The sequence below is a fragment of the Macaca fascicularis genome, chromosome 7, assembly GCF_037993035.2.
Source record: "Macaca fascicularis isolate 582-1 chromosome 7, T2T-MFA8v1.1".
Lineage (NCBI taxonomy): Eukaryota > Metazoa > Chordata > Mammalia > Primates > Cercopithecidae > Macaca > Macaca fascicularis.
Window position 1 is genome coordinate 159,289,661 of NC_088381.1, and position 18,211 is coordinate 159,307,871.

General features: G+C 52.2%; 1 protein-coding gene across 13 annotated transcripts in view; it reads right to left on the minus strand.

The window, feature by feature from the left end:
- The window catches only part of CCDC88C (coiled-coil domain containing 88C), a 149,728-nt gene that overhangs the window by 19,605 nt on the left and 111,912 nt on the right, over positions 1–18,211 (minus strand). For 12 of the 13 annotated variants that reach the window (XM_045396885.2, XM_005562032.3, XM_005562035.5 and 9 more), the window contains 7 exons: positions 17,417–17,605; positions 16,152–16,313; positions 14,080–14,357; positions 10,108–10,251; positions 7,135–7,321; positions 3,684–3,829; positions 530–619 (listed from right to left, as the gene is read on the minus strand). In XM_045396885.2, coding sequence (XP_045252820.2) covers positions 530–619; positions 3,684–3,829; positions 7,135–7,321; positions 10,108–10,251; positions 14,080–14,357; positions 16,152–16,313; positions 17,417–17,605 — 1,196 coding nt within the window. Of the gene's footprint in view, positions 1–529; positions 620–3,683; positions 3,830–7,134; positions 7,322–10,107; positions 10,252–14,079; positions 14,358–16,151; positions 16,314–17,416; positions 17,606–18,211 lie in introns of those variants that run through there. The other variant, XM_073998105.1, reaches the window with a different exon arrangement.

An 18,211-nucleotide genomic window follows, 5' to 3' on the forward strand; every position in this document is an offset into this window, starting at 1 on the left:
AGCTCCACTCAGGGAGGAGCTGCTGCTCTCTGGGGAAGAGACATGTCGGTGAAGCCACCCTGAGGTTCTGTGCATCCAGAAAAATCTGCATGCGGTCCAAAGGTTCCCACCTTTGAAGACCATGGGGGCTGGGCCAGGTGTGCTGCCCGAGCATCCTTTCCAAACCAGGAACATGGGTGTCCACACCATGTTTAATCCTGAGACAAAACCCTGACAAGGCAGCCCTGCCATCCTGCTTGAGTGACTCCAGTACCACGGATGCTCTGTCCCCTTCAAAGGCCCACAGCTAAATGAAGCCTGTGTCTCACTGGGGTCACCCGGCACTGGCCGCCCCTCACAGGACAAGCCAGAGTACAGAGGCAGGCGGAAAGGATTGTAAACTCTCTCTGATGTGGGAGACATCTGTCACAGGTGATCTGCCACATAGCAGACGGTGTGGAGCCTGCCCTAGATGGCTGCTTTCACCCTGTGCACAAAAAAGGAAGCTTTTAAGTTCTGTCTTTATGTCACCACACTTAAATCAACTCACTTCTTTGGAGGAGGATCATAGAACTTGTATTGATCCATGATTTTTTCTTCCAGCTTTTCCTTATGTCTTCGTAAGGCATTTAATTTGTCTCTGTGAATACAGGAGAAAGAAAACCTATCAATCCAGTTTTAAATCAAACAAGTGAATTGACTCATTGGCCCAGCCTGGAATCTTGTGCACCCGGGGTTGGTATTTTTCCGGAATTGAGATGAGGTTAGTTATCACCGTCATGGTCGCTGAGTTTGGAATACGTGAATGGAGGCATGTGCCGTGGGTTCAGGGAGCCCTGTGACCCTGAGATTTACTGAAGCCCCTGGGACCCAGCTCAAGGCAGCAAACTTCTAACAATCTGAAAACTCACACTCAAGACCCAAGGTTTCTCCTTCCAGGTTGTTCAAGACGTGGGGTGCTCCTGGGGTCAGGCAGAAGCTACTCCCCGGTGGTGAGGGGGTGGGGTTCAGGGGGTACATATTACCACCACCTGGGCATTGAGGTTGAAAAAGTCAGCTCAGCAAAGTCAGATGCGTGACTCAGGGCTGTTCCCCCTCAGAAGCAAACTCAGAAGCTTTCAGGGGCCAGAAAGAGAAGCTAATGAGCACAACAGGGCTGGAGAAACCAGGGACCCTGGTGGGGACTGCAGTGAGCTCCTGTGCTGCCAACGCTGGCAGACGACTGCCATGGGGGAATGAACCAGGGCACAACAGGGCGGACCTCCCAAGAAGCCAGATGCCCAGATGATGAAGCCAAATCTCTCAATTCCTAAATATTGGAAGCTGGGTCATTTTTCAAGAACTCTGCAAGGGACCAAAGAGATACCTCTTGAATCTTGGGCAGGCTCAGGCACCTCTGCTTACCGGGGAGATCTTGGCCTTCCTCATACAAACAGAAAGCTTCTGTTTGCACTTAGGGAGTCACAGGGCTGCGTCCACAGTGCATTCGGAGCAGCGCTGCCCACGGGACTGCGGACTACTGCCGACTCCTGCCTCAGTGCTGGGTGGTCTTGAGGGCCCAGACCCTTGGTTTCCTCATGGTCTGGAAACCCTTGGTTTCCTCAAGGCCTGAAAACAAGGCCTTACATGAGAGATAACAGCTCATTCTCGAAGCTGCCAAGGTCCTGACCCAACCAAGGCCTTTCCCAAGAGCTCACGATGAGGTGAGCCCCTGTAACAAGCGATCTCAGCCACGCTCCGCTCCCAGTCCCTTGACTTGACATCTGTGTGCTGGTGTTCTGTGCTCATGGCCGTGCTGCTGAGCCTTAAGCCTTGAGTGCTTCATGGCTGGGGATGGCCCCACAGACTCACACAAACTCCAGGGCCTGGAGCAGGCCCCAGGAAGCCTGCCAACCCGCTGGCCTGGAGTAGACACTGTCTAATGCAAAAACGTCATCAAATAATCCCCCTGAGTGCTCCTACACTCCTTCTAGTTAGCACCTGCCCAACCTCTGCTGGCGATTTTTATCACCAGGATTATAGAGGGCCAACTTCAGGGTCATTTCCACCCCACAATTACAGTGTGCTTTTACATACAAACCATCCTCCCGAAGGGGGCACGCCAGCCCTAGACACGTAGGTGAAGCCAACAGAATAACAAAGGGGCATCGTTACACCAGAGAGCTGGACAGCACCCTGGTGTTCACTGTGACCACAGTGATCACGTCCCACCACAAGCACGTCCCTTCTTGCCTTCCCCATACTGATGCCAGCACACCCATGCCTGCCCGGACGCCAGTACCAGCCATTCCCGATCACGTGGAAGGACAGCCCACCACCATGGCCAGGATCCAGAAACCACTCTAGATTCTTCATTTCTCGACTTCTGAGCCACGAGATTCCTGGCACCAGGGTTCGTCCTCTTGCCCTCTATTTCTGGAAGCTTCTCTGGCCCTGCTAGAGTAGTGTATCTTCCAAAACAACTCCAGGAATCCAACATCTTTAGCTGGACACGGAAGCTACCACAGCTGAGCGTACACCTCCTTTTCCAGCCTTCTCTTCAGATGCCCCCTGCACATTCCCCGCACTTAGACCACCTGCCACAGCTCACCTTCTTGTCCTCACCTGCCACGGCCCCCCTTCTTGTCCTCACCTGCCACGGCCCCCCTTCCTGTCCTCACCTGCCACGGTCCACCTTTCTGTCCCCTCACCTGCCACGGTCCACCTTTCTGTCCTCACCTGCCACGGCCCACCTTTCTGTCCCCTCACCTGCCACGGCCCCCCTTCCTGTCCTCACCTGCCACGGTCCACCTTTCTGTCCCCTCACCTGCCACGGTCCACCTTTCTGTCCTCACCTGCCACGGCCCACCTTTCTGTCCCCTCACCTGCCACGGCCCACCTTCCTGTCCCCTCACCTGCCACGGCCCACCTTCCTGTCCCCTCACCTGCCATGGCCTACCTCCCATGGGCCTACCTCCCATGGGCCTCCCCCACGCCCTCCGGGGTAGCTGTGGACTTCAACTCCCCCTATGTTTTTTTTCCACACTTCATGTAACCCTTCACATCTGGCTGGTAATGGACAAAGCTTTGTTCACATCTGACCTTCCCTAGTGGTTCCTGGCTACCAGGGGACTGGTTCTGTGCACCTCACAGGGCCCACGCTTAAACCAGCACCTCGTAAATACCAGCTGAGTGAGGCCAACTGGGGCACACCAAGCCCACTTCCCTCCATCCAGGGGGACACGGACAGGTGCACAGCACTCATTCCCAGCCTTCAGTTCGAATTCTCCCTGAGATACTTCAGTGTTCTCAAGATTTTTTTAAGTGAATTTAATTCTAGAAGCAGAGAAAAGAAGCTTCTGGTGGTGGAAAGCACCTCTGAAAGAGCAAACAAAAGCCAACTGCCATCACCTCTAGAAACTGAGAACATTCCAGGAAACTAAGGGAAGTCCACGCTGGTGACCGGTCTGTGCCCTGCCCGCAGGATCCCAAAGGGCCCAGGGGGTCCTCTTTGCATGGGAAGCCAGGATGTCCAGAGACTGAGGACGTGTAACTGTGGTGAGGGTGTGGAGAGCGGTTCGGGGAAGCCAGGACGTCCAGAGACTGAGGACGTGTAACTGTGGTGAGGGTGTGGAGAGCAGTTCGGGGAAGCCAGGACGTCCAGAGACTGAGGACGTGTAACTGTGGTGAGGGTGTGAAGAGCGGTTCGGGGACTCCCTGCTTACATGTACTGCTTCTGCTCCTCATGGTACTGCTCCTTGTTCTCCATGTTCTGCTCTAGAAGCATCTGGTTCTGCTGGCTCAACAGCTGGATCTGGCTCAGGAGGTGGTGATTTTCTTCCTCCAAGTTCCCCTTGAGACGGGAGAGCAGCTAGAACACAGACCAACAGCATCTCAGACACCACGTGACCAGGTGATCCCACTGCTGGGAACCTAGCTTCCAAAGGAAGAAGGCCACTGCACAAAGATGTTCAACGCAGTATAATCTACAGCAGTGGAAACGTGGAAAGGGCCAAACGGCCAATGACGTGGGAATGGCTGAGTTCCCTCTGTCCAATCCAGATGTCTATGGCAACATGTGGCTACTGAGCAGTAAAATGCAGCTACTCTGAATCATGATGCACAAGTGCAAAATACGCAACAGATTTTGAAGGCTTAATACAAATAAAAAGAGTATGAAAAATCTCATCAATAATGTTTTTGTTTGTTTCTTTTGAGACAGAGTTTTGCTCTTGTTGCTCAGGCTGGAGTGGAGTGGCATGATCTCGGCTCACTGCAACCTCCGCCTCCCGGGTTCAAGCGATTCTCCTGCCTCAGCCTCCTGAGTCTCAGCTGGGATTACAGGCGCCTGCCACCACGCCCAGCTAATTTTTTGTATTTTTAGCAGAGACAGGGTTTCATCTTGTTGGCCACGCTGGTCTCGAACTCCTGACCTCAGGTGATCCACCCGCTTTGGCCTCCCAAAGTGCTGGGATTACAGGTGTGAGCTGCCGTGCCTGCCCTGAAGTCTGCCAACTTCTGTTCTAGAGTATGATCGGGGGGCAATGGGAAAATCACAGGCTTTGGATTCCAATGCGCGACTCTGAGAAAGGAGGATGGGCTCATGGGGCCACCGTAAAGATTAACACAGAGGAGAACACAGCAAAATGCCTGGTGCACTGGAGGTGGGAAACACAGGCTGTCCCCTCCTCGTCACCCCATTAGCAATTACAACTCTGACTTCAGAAAAACCAAAATTCTCCCTGTTTTTAATGTAATTATACATAATTTATGCATACAGTGAGAAGAACTGGAAGGGAGAAGGTGAGGCTATGGCATTTTTTTCACTAAAAATACTTCTGTGATTGCCACTGCTATATTACTTGGGCAACAATTAAAACAAATACCATAATAAAGCATCAGTCTCTCCAGTGTAGAGAACTGCACGAGGCTTGGGGGTCAGGCACATCACAAACATGGCAAGTCAGCGATCTGTAGGGTGAAAGGCCGTCCCTGGAAACTCAGCTTTGGCCCAGTGGAAAGACCCTGTGTGGCCGGGGAGCTCCCAGGAAACCAAGCCAGCTGGGCCCCACCCTTCAGCCCAAGTCCATGATCCTGAGGGCCAGTGCATCCCAGTAACAATGGGGGAGCTGCTCTTCCACCTCATTAGATGCCGGGCAACAAACCAACCCAATGTAAGGCATACGGGCTCCTGGAGAGAGGCGGGGTGGAAGGAGCGGAGAGCCCGGCTCCGAGCACAGCCACGCCCTCACCACTTCACTCATGCTGCTTCGCTTCTGCCACAGGGTGAACCATGTCCCCAAAATTCATACAGTGAAGCCCTAAGCCCCAGTCCCTAGCATGGGACTGCATTTGGAGACAGGGCTCATAAAGAGGCCATTAAGTTAAAATGAGGCTGTGGTGAGGGTGGGCTCTGATCCGATCTGACTGATGTCCTTTCAAGAAAAGGAAATTTCGACACACAGACACTGGGAATGAGCCTGCAGAGAGAAAAGAGCACCGCCTGCAAGCCAGAGAGAGGCCTTGGGAGAAACCAGCCCTGCCGGTTCACAGATCACGGATGTCCAGCCTCCCAAGCGGGATAAACCCACTTCTGCTGCTTAAGCCACCTGGCTTGTGGTCTTTCGCTCCTCCAGCCCAGGGAGACGAACATGGCTTCCATCTGCAGCCTGTTTGGGGAGACTGGTTTGTGCTGGATCTGGAGTTCCGCTGAACCCCTCCCCAGAAGCCACCATCCCGGCCACAGCCCTTCCCTCGTCCCCTCTCATGACCTGTGTTCCACCCTGAGTGAACCATCAGCATCTTCCAAAAAGCCTCCCCATCCATTTCTGTGCAAATCAGTCCTTCCCATGCAAAGCCTACCACACGTGTCCAGCTCTTGCCAGTCTTTCACTTCACCACAAGTGTGACCTTTTCCACGGGGCCTGCCTTGCAGCCCCTGACCTGAGGCCTCCTGGAAAATCCTGACGCACCTGCCTGTGACAGCACAGCCCCCGGGGCAAGGATTCCACAGGCAGTGCCGTGGCCTTTGCCTCCATCCTGCCTCCACCCCCATGGGGCCCTCAGGGTCCCAGGGTCTCTCATTCTCAGGGGGCAGCATGAGATCCGGGTGGGTGCACCCTGTGCCTCGGTTTCCTCATTTGTGATGTCTCACAGGGCTACCGAGGGGTCTGGACAAAAGGCGTCTGAGACTGTTTTTTGTTTTTTTTTTTGAGACGGAGTCTCGCTCTGTCGCCCAGGCTGGAGTGCAGTGGCGCAATCTCGACTCACTGCAAGCTCCGCCTCCCGGGTTCACACCATTCTCCTGGCTCAGCCTCCAGAGTAGCTGGGACTACAGGCGCCCGCCACCACGCCCGGCTAATTTCTTTTTGTATTTTTAGTAGAGACGGGGTTTCACCGTGTTAGCCAGGATGGTCTCGATCTCCGGACCTCGTGATCCGCCCGCCTCGGCCTCCCAAAATGCTGGGATTACAGGCTTGAGCCACCGCACCCGGCCGACTGTTTCTTGACAAAAGAGCAAACCTTGTCCTGAGGTGCCAGCTGTCCCTGGGGCTGTCTAGGAGGTGGGGTGAGACCTATGTGCTCCTCCCTGCCAGACCTGCCTCACCAGCCTTCCGTGTGCTGGGGTCTGTTAAGATCTCATCTGGAGAGGGTCTTGCTGCTTGAGACCATTTCCAACCTTGTGTACTAGAAGGGAGGGCTCTGGAAGCCGGGGACTCCTGAGTGAGCTCCGTCCCAGAGGCAGCCACACCCCCAAACGGAGCAAATTCACACCACTGCTCTAGAACAGTGTGACTTCACACCACTGCTCTAGAACAGTGTGACTACACACCACTGCTCTAGAACAGTGTGAATACGGAACTGAAGAGATGTAGGAAGACAGCATAGACACGGCCAAGAGGATCGAGATAAAACATCATCAACCGTCCCCACCAGGCCTCTCCCGACCCTGCAAAAGGCAACGGTCAGACGGCGGTTTCCGTGTACAGTCGCACCAGAAGCCGCACTGACCCCGTCAGCACCTCTGGCTTCACCCCAGCCTCTGTGCCACCTCCACACATTTGTGTCTTTGCGCACAAATGCCCATGAGGACCCCTCACAGCCTGTCTGAGTCCTGGGTTGTCCCCTTGGGGGACTCATCCCTGTTTCCCGAGGCTCCCCCGATGCGGGCCTCACCTCGCAGTGGTTGTCCAGCTTGGTCAGCGAGATGTCCATGGTCTGGTGCTGCTCCTTCAGCTCGTCAAAGCGGGCCTGCCAGCGGTTGAGCTCCAGCTGCGCGTTGTTCAGTGACGTTTTCAGCTCCTTGGTGTGGGCGTGCAGCTCCTCGTACTCCCCCTTCAGCTGGTGGTGCAGGAAATTGACCCTGGAGGGGGAAGAGTCACAGGGCAAAGGGGCTGAAGAGCCTGCCAAACAGGTATCGGCCCAGAGGCCTGGGCTATGTCCCAGCTCTGACAGTGGCAGGCTGTGTAACCTTAAACAAAATCACACAACCTCTCTGGGCCTTTTTATTTTTTCCCCATGTGTAAAATGAGGAGCTTGAACAAAACTGTCCATCAGCAAACTGTGTTCTTTGGGGTTCCATGAGGGTACCCTTGATGCCACCACACTGAGCCTACAGGGAGACTGAGCAGGCAAGCTCATGAGCAGACAAGCTCAGACACCTGTCTCAACATAGCATCATGCTATGAGCTCTTCTATGCTACAGCTGTGGTATCTGTGTACACTTGAAAAATAGGATTCTGCTGTTTAAAAAATGTTTAAACCACTGAACTAGAACACTTTTGCTCTAAAATTCTATGTCTCTGCCCAGCTTTTCTTCCCAATTCCAAGCCCCTTTCTAATTTCACCTCCTGAGATAAAGTGTGAGATGGTGTGTATTATGTAAATCTACTAAAATTGCCATCATCAAAACAACTATTACCCAACTGGGAGTTCCCTGGAGATTTGTATCAGAAAGCTCAAATTACCAGGGTCTTGTGGACTTGATTTGGACATAGACGTGTCTTATTTGGCCTGTACAATTTTACTTTTTAAAAACAAATTAGTTGGCCGGGTATGGTGGCTCATGCCTGTAATCTCAGCACTCTGGGAGGCTGAGGAGGGAGGATTGCTTGAGGCCAGTTCCACACCAGCCTAGGCAATATAGTGAAACCCCCATCTCTGCAAAAAGTAGAAAAAAGTTGCCAGGAACCTGGGAGGCAGAGGTTGCAGTGAGCTGAGATCACGCCACTGCACTCCAGCCTGGTGACAGAGCGAGACTCCATCTCAAAAAAAAAAAAAAAAAAAACGTTGCCAGGCACAGTGATGCACACCTGCGCTCCCAGCTATCTGGGAGGCTGGGCTGGGAGGATCACTTAAGCCCGGGGGTTGAGGCTACAGTGAGCCGTGATCATGCCACTCCACCCTCAGCAGCTAAACAAGATCCCATTTCAAAAAAAAAAAAAATTAGTCGCCAACATTAAAAAATTTGAAGTTTACATCAACACCCAAACATTCAGGTTCTCTTAAAATGTAAGAAACAAAAGGCTGACCAGGCAGTCCCGGGCCTGCCTCCAGCTGGCGGCCTTTGCTGGAGCCGACGATTCTTTGCTGCCCTTTTAGATAATGTGCATTCTCTGTTCTATGGTCTGTGGTCTATGTCTGGCAGTGTTTCACCCATGTGCTTGATTTGCCTGGAGAGCCAAGGTATCTGAGTTTCTAACCCCCCGTACACACTCATTCAAGTATGTGGGAGGAGGAATTTCGTATGGTCAAGCCTTTGCAATGAGACAAGACCTGGATTCCATCCTGACTCTGCTGTTCACTAGAAACACTGACTTGGAACAAGTTATTTAATCTCTCTCAACCTGTTTCCTCATCTGTTTAAAGAAAAGGGCCGGGTGCGGTGGCTCAAGCCTGTAATCCCAGCACTTTGGGAGGCCGAGACGGGCGGATCACGAGGTCAGGAGATCGAGACCATCCTGGCGAACACGGTGAAACCCTGTCCCTACTAAAAAGTACAAAAAAAAAACAAACTAGCTGGGCGACGTGGCAGGCGCCTGTAATCACAGCTACTCGGGAGGCTGAGGCAGGAGAATGGCGTAAACCCGGGAGGCGGAGCTTGCAGTGAGCTGAGATCTGGCCACTGCACTCCAGCCTGGGCGACACTGCGAGACTCCGTCTCAAAAAAAAAAAAAAAAAGTCAAAAAGATAATAATAGTATAGTCGATTCTCATTATGTGTGGTAGTCATGTTCTATAAAGTTGCTGTAAACACTGACTTAGTGAACAGCGAGGCATTCAGCCTAGGGAAAAAACACAGAATTAGGTTCCCGGGAGCCTCTGGTCACATTTCTGTTACTTGATCAATACATAACCTTGTTTTATGTGGGTTTCTGTTTAAAGATACCTTATGTAACATAGTCACAGCCAACAGCACTATAACTCATGCCTGAACAAAGCTTATCTAAGACTTTTTTCTCTGGAAGGCACATCACAGCCACCTTCTGCTTAGGGACATGAAACAGCACTTCAGTACTACAATTGTGGGTCATTTTAAACAGCAAAGTCACTTCCCGAAAGCACAAAATCTGAAAACCGTGGCACTGAAGAGATTCTGAAAGGGACATTTGTTTGCAATAGGAGCTGAAACAAGAAGGCAGCGTGTTGTCGTGTGTGCCCTCAGTTGGGAACGTGCGCATCCAGCAACTCCCACATTTCACCACTCGGTACGGGTCCACGAAAGCTCCACAGAGACTGGTCTTGGGGTGGCAAATAAAACTTTAGCAAGTAGGTGGATTCACAAATAGGGGCTCTGTGAATCATGAGGAATCTGCAGCTTCTCCTTTATGAGCATGAGGCGGGCTTATGCCAGATGATGAATTCACCTGTGCCTGATGCAGTCCTCACAAGGGTCGGAGATGGTGGGGGGAGAACCACCCAACTCAGATGACGCACCATCCCCAGATGTCACCTGAGTCCTCGCATGCCAGCAACCAGCTGGAGTTACCCTTTAGCTTATTTTACCCACCCAGCTGTTCACATAGCAAGGGATAAAAATCCACCATTGCCAGGGCACTCGACCTTCTCAGTGGTTGCTATGCAAGGAGGGTCTGAACAGAATCGGGGGTGCTCAATGCCACTGCATGCAGGGCTGGGCGCCAGTGCTCACCTGTCCAGTTCGCCCCGCAGCCTCTGGTTCTCGCCCACAGCGAGGGCGTTTGTCCTCTGCTCCTGCTGCAGCGCCTCCCGCTCCGTGGTCAAGACCTTCTCCCGCTCCTCCAGCTCCGCCTTGCGCTTCAGCATGTCACCGTGTCTGTTGGAGGGAAACACCTCCTGTGAGTGTGGCCAGGGCCTTCTTTTCCTACAGGTAACTCACACCCCAGAGGATCTGCGTGTCTCCTGTGAGAAAATGGGATTCCTCTAGAGATTCTCTCTGCAGAAGTGAGGGGCATGGGGCAGGGAGCAGGCGGGGAGTGCGGCCACCGGGAGTCATGTCCAGGTCAGTCCCGAGCCCCGGAGCCCAGAATCCTCTTCCTCCAGCCCGATTTGCCTCCATAGTCCCTCCATGCCCTGATCAAGCAGTCCCTCTTCCTTTAGCCACCTGACAACGCGATGACTACATTTTCTGAGCTCCATGCCCTTCTCTTTTAGGGAATTATAAACAAGCACAAATAAATCTAACAGAAACCATAAAACAAACAGTGGAATTCCACTGCACATCACAGCTAATCCCACCCTCCAAGGGCTGGAGAAGCCTCTCCCTCTCCCCTTCGTGCTTGCATCCACTTTTTCTTAGTCTGGCCTCCCCCAGGGCACAGAGGCTCACCCAGGAGCTGCCAGGGACTAGCTGTCACATACACACAGCAGCTCTCCTCGGCCCCTCAGCCACAGCCCTCACCTTCCCCACAACTTTCTCCCTACCCTCCAGGCTCTAACCTTCTCCAGGCTCTAATCTTGTCCAGGCTCTAATCTATCTTTGTTGGTGCACTGGCCGTCTCTGGGGGGCAGAGTACAATGATGCAGCCGCATAGGCCCTGGCCCCTCCCCCTCCCAGCCTGTTTCAACCTCGTGTGTTTACACGTGACCCAGGATCTCCTAGCAGACTGGAAGTGTTGAGAAGTCTGAGGCACGGTCTCCTGATCTTCCCCATTCAGACAAATGCTTCTCTACAGACCCCTTCCTGAGTGTCTCACACCCAAAGACAATCTGACAGAGACTAGCCAGTGTCCCTGGGGTTTCCAGCCTTTCTCTTCAGGACTCCACTGCACCTTGCTGGAAAAGCACATTAATCAAGCATGTCTCTAACCATTAGCAAATGACCCAACTGTAGGGCAGAAACTTTATAAGCCTTGCTCACCACTGAATCCCCGTGTGAGGAATGACACGTAGTGAATACTTGTTAGAGCAATGAGTGAGTGAGCGTCTCTGATTTAAAAGTGTCAAATGAGAAGAGAGAACCATCATCCTTGCGTGCCATGTACCTACACTCCTAAACCTGTAGCCCTGCTGCAGACACACCAAGGGGGCCTCCAGTCATCTGTCCAGCCAGCAAAAAGCACTGAGTAACCACCACATGCTGTATTGAGCAAGGACCTGCAGGGAAAAACAACAGTCCAAACTCCACCTGCCAAAACCTTTGCCCTCTGAATTCACATTAAGAATACAATAAGGGGGCCAGGCGCTGTGGCTCATGCCTGTAATCCCAGCACTTTGGGAGGCCGAGGTGCGTGGATCACTTGAGGTCAGGAGTTCAAAACCAGCCTGACCAACATGGTGAAATCCCGTCTCTACTAAAAAACACAAAAATTAGCCGGGTGTGGTGGTGCATGCCTGTAGTTCCAGCCACCTGGGAGGCTAAGGTAGGAGGATTGCTTGAACCCAGGAGGTGGAGGCTGCTATAAGCCAAGATCACTCCATTGCACTCCAGCCTGGGCGACAGATTGAGACTCCATCTCAAAATAAATAAATAAATAAAACAATACGGCATTATTTAATATAACATAACATAACATAACACTAAGAATAAGGCATACAAGTGCCTGGTGAATGCTGGGCATCATGCTGGTATCAGACGGACACAAATGCTCAATTAGTTTGTCAACTGGGTGCAACTCCTATCACGTCTAGACACAGCACCATGTACACAATAAATGTCACACAAATAACAAGATGGGTGGGGGAAGATGAGGGAGAGATCAAAGTGCCAAGAGGCAGCAGATGCTACTTTAGGCCGGAAGGAGTAGTCTTATAGTTTCAGATGCCTCAACAGCCCCTGAAGGATGGAGATCTGGATGGATAAAAGGGGTGATGAACTCCAGATAGAGACAAAAAGGAAGCACTTGATAAATGAATGTCGTCACCACCCATGAACCCACAAGCATCATCAGTGCCCACACAAGGCTTTTGTGACTCATGACATTTGTGCTCCTGACCGTGGAGATGTCCTCCCCACTCCCACCGTGAAGAACCAATGATCACTTAGCCATGTTGTTGAGGCTGCTTCAAAGGAAACACCACCAGCAGGGCCACTTCCCAGGCAAAGGAAAGTGGATCTTGCTCCCTCTGTTGTACTCCAAGTATCTGAGAGCCTCTCTTTAGCCACATCTCTCTCATGCATCAGATTCAGGTACACATCACACCTGCCCCTCAGACTCTGGAGAGCAGCATCCTACCTCTCCTAGCCCTCCCAGGATCCTGCCATGCTCTGTGCTGGTGCCTGGTACCATCACTGATTAGCAGGAGACAGAATCCCAGCCCAGGCTGGCTGACTTAATGAATACAAAACCCAAGACCATAAACCGTCAAGAGTGCAAAGTTAAGATGTCTGCATTTCAATGTATGTAAGTTTTACCTGTAAAAAATGGGGCTTGGGGATGGAGAGTGGGAGGTGCACATGAAATGAGAACCGCAGGACATAAATGACTGTTGAGGGCGCATGACGCGTACACAAGAGTTTCACTATATGATTCTGCTTACTTTCTATATGTTCGGAAGTTTCCATAATTAAAGGTTAAAAATGAAAGAAAACAAGCGAGACCTTGATATGAAAGAGCTGGGAGGCCAGAGAAGGCACACCCCTACAAACGGAGCCATGGAGAATTCCCTCCTTATTTCTGTTTTGGGGAGAAAAGAGAGAAGATAACCCTTAGGGATCAGGGCCGCAAACGCCCACTGGAAGTAGTAGAGGCACCCCCTTCTCCACACAGGACCCCTTCTTGCTACTATCTCCAGTTGCACAAATTCCAAATTGCTGAAGGTAACGTTTTATTTCCTTCCCTTTGGGAAAGCTCAGGTGCCCCAACAATGGGAAGCAGCCAGACAAGAGATTTCCTGCAGGGGAGGGCCGGGGAAGTTCTGGTCCTGAGGGTAGCCTGACAGTCTCCCCAGGCCTGGCCCAAGGCCCCGCAGCAGGCCTACCCAGGGGCCCCACCTCCACCATCCTTCACCTCCCTACACACCCTGCCTCTCCCCTGGGCCCTGACCACTTCTCCAAGGCCCTGTCTCTCCTCCAAGCTCTACCCCTCCTCTCCTCCAGGCTCTACCTCTCCTCCAGGCTCCATCCCCATCACGAGGCCCTGGCCTCTCCTTCAGGCTCCACCCACCTCCCCCATGTCCTGCCTTTCACACAGGTCCCACCCATCTCCCCCAGACCCCACCTCTCCTCCAGGCTCCACCCCTCTCCCAAGGCTCCACCTCTCCACCAGGCTCCACCCCTCTCATGAGGCCCCTGCCTCTCCTCCAGGCTCCACCCCTCTCCACTGGCCTGACCTCTCCTCCAGGCTCCATCACTCTCCCTCAGGCCCCACCTTTCCCACAGGTCCCACCCATCTCCCCCAGACCCCACCGCTCCTCCAGGCTCCACCCCTCTCCCCAGGCTCTACCTCTCCACCAGGCTCCACCCCTCTCATGAGGCCCCTGCCTCTCCTCCAGGCTCCACCCATCTCCCCCAGGTCCCGCCTTTCCCACAGGTCCCACCCATCTCCTCCAGGCCCTCTCCATCTTTCCTCCAGGCTCCACCCATTTTCCCCAGGCCCCGCCTCTCCCCCAGGTCCCACCCATCTACCCCAGGCCCCACCTTTCCCCCTTGCCTCTCCTCCGGACTCTACCCCTCCCCAGGTCGCCTTCCTTCCCCAGGCCCCACCTCTCCCCGAGCTCCTTGTGCTCCAACTCCAGGTTCCGATGCAGCGTCTTCAGGCAGCTGTGCTGGCGGATGAGGGCCTCGTACTCAGCCGATTGCCGCTCGTGCAGCGTGCCCAGGTGCTCGTGGTCCTGCAGCAGGGCCTCGTAGGCCGCTGTAAGCTGCTCCTGCTGCCTCTGCAGGCTCTCGTTCTCCGTCTCCTTGGCCGTGTGGTGGTTCTGAAGCAGCGCGTACTGCGCGGTGAGCGCGGCACTCTGGGAGCTCAGTGTGGAGTTCTCCACCTGCCGAGAGGGAGAAGCGCGGCGTGGCGCAGGCCCCACAGTCAGCGAGGAGGGCTGGGGAGCAGGTCAAGTGCTCGAGCAGACACGGAAATAGCCGGGACCTTCAGGGCAGAAGACCCAGAGGGTACCCAGGACGGGTGTTCCAGAACTTAAGGAACTGCTGTGGGAAGGGGACTAAACCACATAGACGGGCACTCAGAGGCTGCTTCAGTCCTGAGCCACTCGCCACAAATGCGAGCTGCTAAGGCAGATGATGTCCTTTTCCTAGATCCCTTTTCCCCTTGGGTGCTGTGCCCTCTGATAATTTTTTAAAAACCTCTTTTCAGCTGGCTGTGGTGGCTCAGGCCTGTAATTCCAGGACTTTGGGAAGCAGAAGCAGGAGCATCACTTGAGCCAAAGAATTCAAGACCAGCCTGAGCAACATAGTGAGACCCCATCTCTACCCAAAAAAAAAAAAAAAAAGGTATTTTTAACTTAGCTGGGCATGGTGTTGTATGCCTATAGTCCCAGCTGCTTGGGAGGCTGAGGCAGGAGGATTGCTTGAGCCCAGGAGTTGGAGGTTATAGTGAGCTATGATTGCAGCACTGCACTCCAGCCTGGGTGACAGAGTGAAACCCTGCCTCTTACAATGAAAACAAAACCTATTTTCTAGAACAAGTAGACAGAAAATCTGTACATAAGGATATAGAATACCTGAACAATACTATCAACCTACTTAACATAATTGATATTTGTATACCTCTGCATCCAACGACATCCAAAATCACCAGAAACTGAAGAGAAGGGAATATTTCCCAAATTATTTTATGAAGCCAGAATTACCCTGATATTAAAACCAGATTAAGACTGTAAGAAAAATCCAAAATAGTCAATATACTGTTTTCTTGTTAGCAGTACAAATTCCAATTTCTTTGCCAAACAGTTTCCTGTTGATTGTCCTTGCCCCATAAGTTACATATTTTCAAACTTTTCTCAGAAACTGCAATAAAAGGCCAGGTGTGGTGGCTCACACCTGTAATCCCAGCACTTTGGGAGGCGAGGCGGGTGGATCATTTGAGGTCAGGAGTTCGAGACCAGCCTGGCTAACTTAATGAAATCCCATCTCTACTAAAAATACAAAAATTAGCCAAGGCACAAGAATCACTTGAACCCGGGAGGCAGAGGCCGCAGTGAGTCAAGATCGCACCACTGCACTCCAGCTTGGGTGACAGAGTGAGACTCCCATCTCAAAAACAAACAAATAAAACCTGCAATAAATAAATAATTTTCCACAGTCTACAAGCAATAAATGAAAACAAGCATCTGAAGTGGCACACAATCCTAGTTCTACTTGATGCTCTCAACAGTCTGGGAGCCTCTTCATATCCTATACTTCCCTCTTACAGATTAAAAATTTACATTGGCTTAAAAAGAAAGAGTTCTGCCAGGTTCTACAGTAAAGAAACCTGGTTAACTTTGTTAAACCAAGCTTAATCCTGAAACCTCTTTTCCAAGTCAGTCCTAAAAACACCTCAAGGAAAAGACTGGAAAACATGGACAAGAATGCAAGTAAAAGGAGAGAAATAAAACTTTTGCCCATGCAGCCATTTTCTCAATCACTGAAAATGGCTTAAAAACTATCACCCCCTTCACTGATCACTGTTCGCAGCGGGTCTATTAACAAAACCCCAAACTGCTCTGTGCTTTGATCTGCTGCTTCTTTTGAGGAGTCCTAATGCCCCCAGTTGGTCCCCAGGAGCCACAGATAAAAATCCCGCGGGGCTTGTGACCACTGGCGCTGGGAGCTCCATTCACCTGCAGCTTGGCGGTCTGTGTCTGCAGTGTGGTGTTGTGCTCCTGCAGGAAGGCGCTCTGTTTCTGCAGTGTCAAGATCTGGCTGCTGAAGGTCACATTCTGGGTCTCCAGGTGCTGCAGCTGTTCCTTGAGCAGCTGCTTCTCAGCCTGCAGAGCTGCGTTCTAGAAGATCGGGAAGCATGAGCCAATCAAACTCCAACTGGGTAAATGCTAACTGGCCACAGGTACTTGGGTTGTAACGAACTCTCAAAAGTTGAGGTTTTGGGAGCCAAAGCGAGGGTCTGCTGGATGAGGGCAGTATATTTTCTCTCTTTGAAAAAGAAAATCAGCAGGATTTTTTTTTTCTAAAGGCTACACATCATGGGGACACTGCCTGAGACCCAGGTATGTAAGTGGGAGGTGAGTGCATGCTGGAGTTAAAGCCACTTCCTTTGTCTCTTTAATGCTTTCCTTTGTTTTCTGTTGAACACCTTAAGAGTGCATTTCTGTCTCCCATTGACTCCAACCCTGAGTATCTCTCAGGACAGAGAGTCAAAGCCTTAGGCTACAGCCTTACTCAGAGGTGACAGCAAGTAGAATAAGGTGCTTCACGTTACATGAGATTAATAAAGACCATGTTAAAGTTTGCCACCAACTGGGCTAAAGGCCAGGACCCCGTAGTCTTTTACTATCCCTTATTAGCATGGGGCTTTGGGTCAAGTCTCTTAAATTCTGTTTCAGCTTTATCATTGGTCAAATAATGAAAATCACCACTCTGAACTTCATAAAGTCATTGCTGAGAATCAGTCAGAGGTACGGACATGCATTACCAGACTTTTTCCAGCAAGGGCCAGGTAGGAAATACTTTTGGGTTTGCCAGCCATGGGGTTTCCATCTCAACCTAAAGAATCACTGTCACTGTAGGGGAAGCAGCCCCAGACAACCTGTAAACAATGGGCATGACTGTCTGCTAATAAAACTTTATTTACAAAAGTGGGTGGGGGGTGGAGTTTGCCAATCCCTGGTACTGGGCACTGAAAGACACAACACCCCAGGAAGAGGCTGAATTGCCATGAAGACTGTGTGTGCCCCTGATGTGAGAATCACTGAAGGGACCTCGAATGAAGAGGAGCCCCCGGGACCTGCAACTCAAGACGTGTCCAACTAGATCCGGCTAAATCTCCTGTGTTCTTTACAGCAATGACAAGTCATCAGTGGGACTACTGATAGGGCAGTCTCTCTCTCTCTCTCCCCCCGATGGACCATGCCCAGGCCAGCCCACTCACATTCCGCTCCAGCTCGATGGCCCGGTCCTTCACACGGAGAAGCTCCATGGTGGCTTCCTTGTGGCCGGGCCCCCAGGCCTCCTTCCCCTGGTGACTGGCGGCTGTCTTCCCCGCAGGGTGCTTGAAAGAGTTCTGCAAGTGCTGCCCCTCTCCCTCGTTCTGCCTGAGGGTCTCACACTCCTTCTTCAGCTACAGGTGGGCGTGACAATGAGCAAGGAGGCTTTAGGCAGAAGCAGCTTGGCCTGGAGCCCCGAGTGAGTGGCTGAGGGCAGCCGCACCACACCCTCTGCACTCCCCACACTCGCCCGCCCTGGTGCGTGTAAGCGAGACACGCTCCTTTTCTTTTGAGGGGAAGGCACCAACCCTCTGCCCTACACTTTCCCTTCCCTTCCACAGAGGACAGGGAGGTGGGGGCCTGCAACCCATTCCTGCCTCAGTCCCTGCTTTAGCCACATGGCTTCCTGCTTTCCTGAGCCTCAGTTGTCAACTCCTTCAAACAGAGGTGAGGCTGGGATACAGGACGTGAACAGGGATGAGGTCTCAAAGCCCCTGCCGGCGCTGCAGCGGCTTTATCCAGATTCCTATTCAATCCTGCAGCCAAGAAGCATGGCACGTGTTCAAAACTGAGGCTGGAAGAGCACGTGTGTGGAAGGGGGGAGTGTGCACACCTGATGACCTGTGAGAGTGTGCACGTGGAGAGCACATGTTGGGTGTGTACACCTGTGTGTGAGGAGCATGTGTCTGTGTGTGGAGTGTGCACATGTGGCGGGCACATGTATAATACATGTGTAGAGA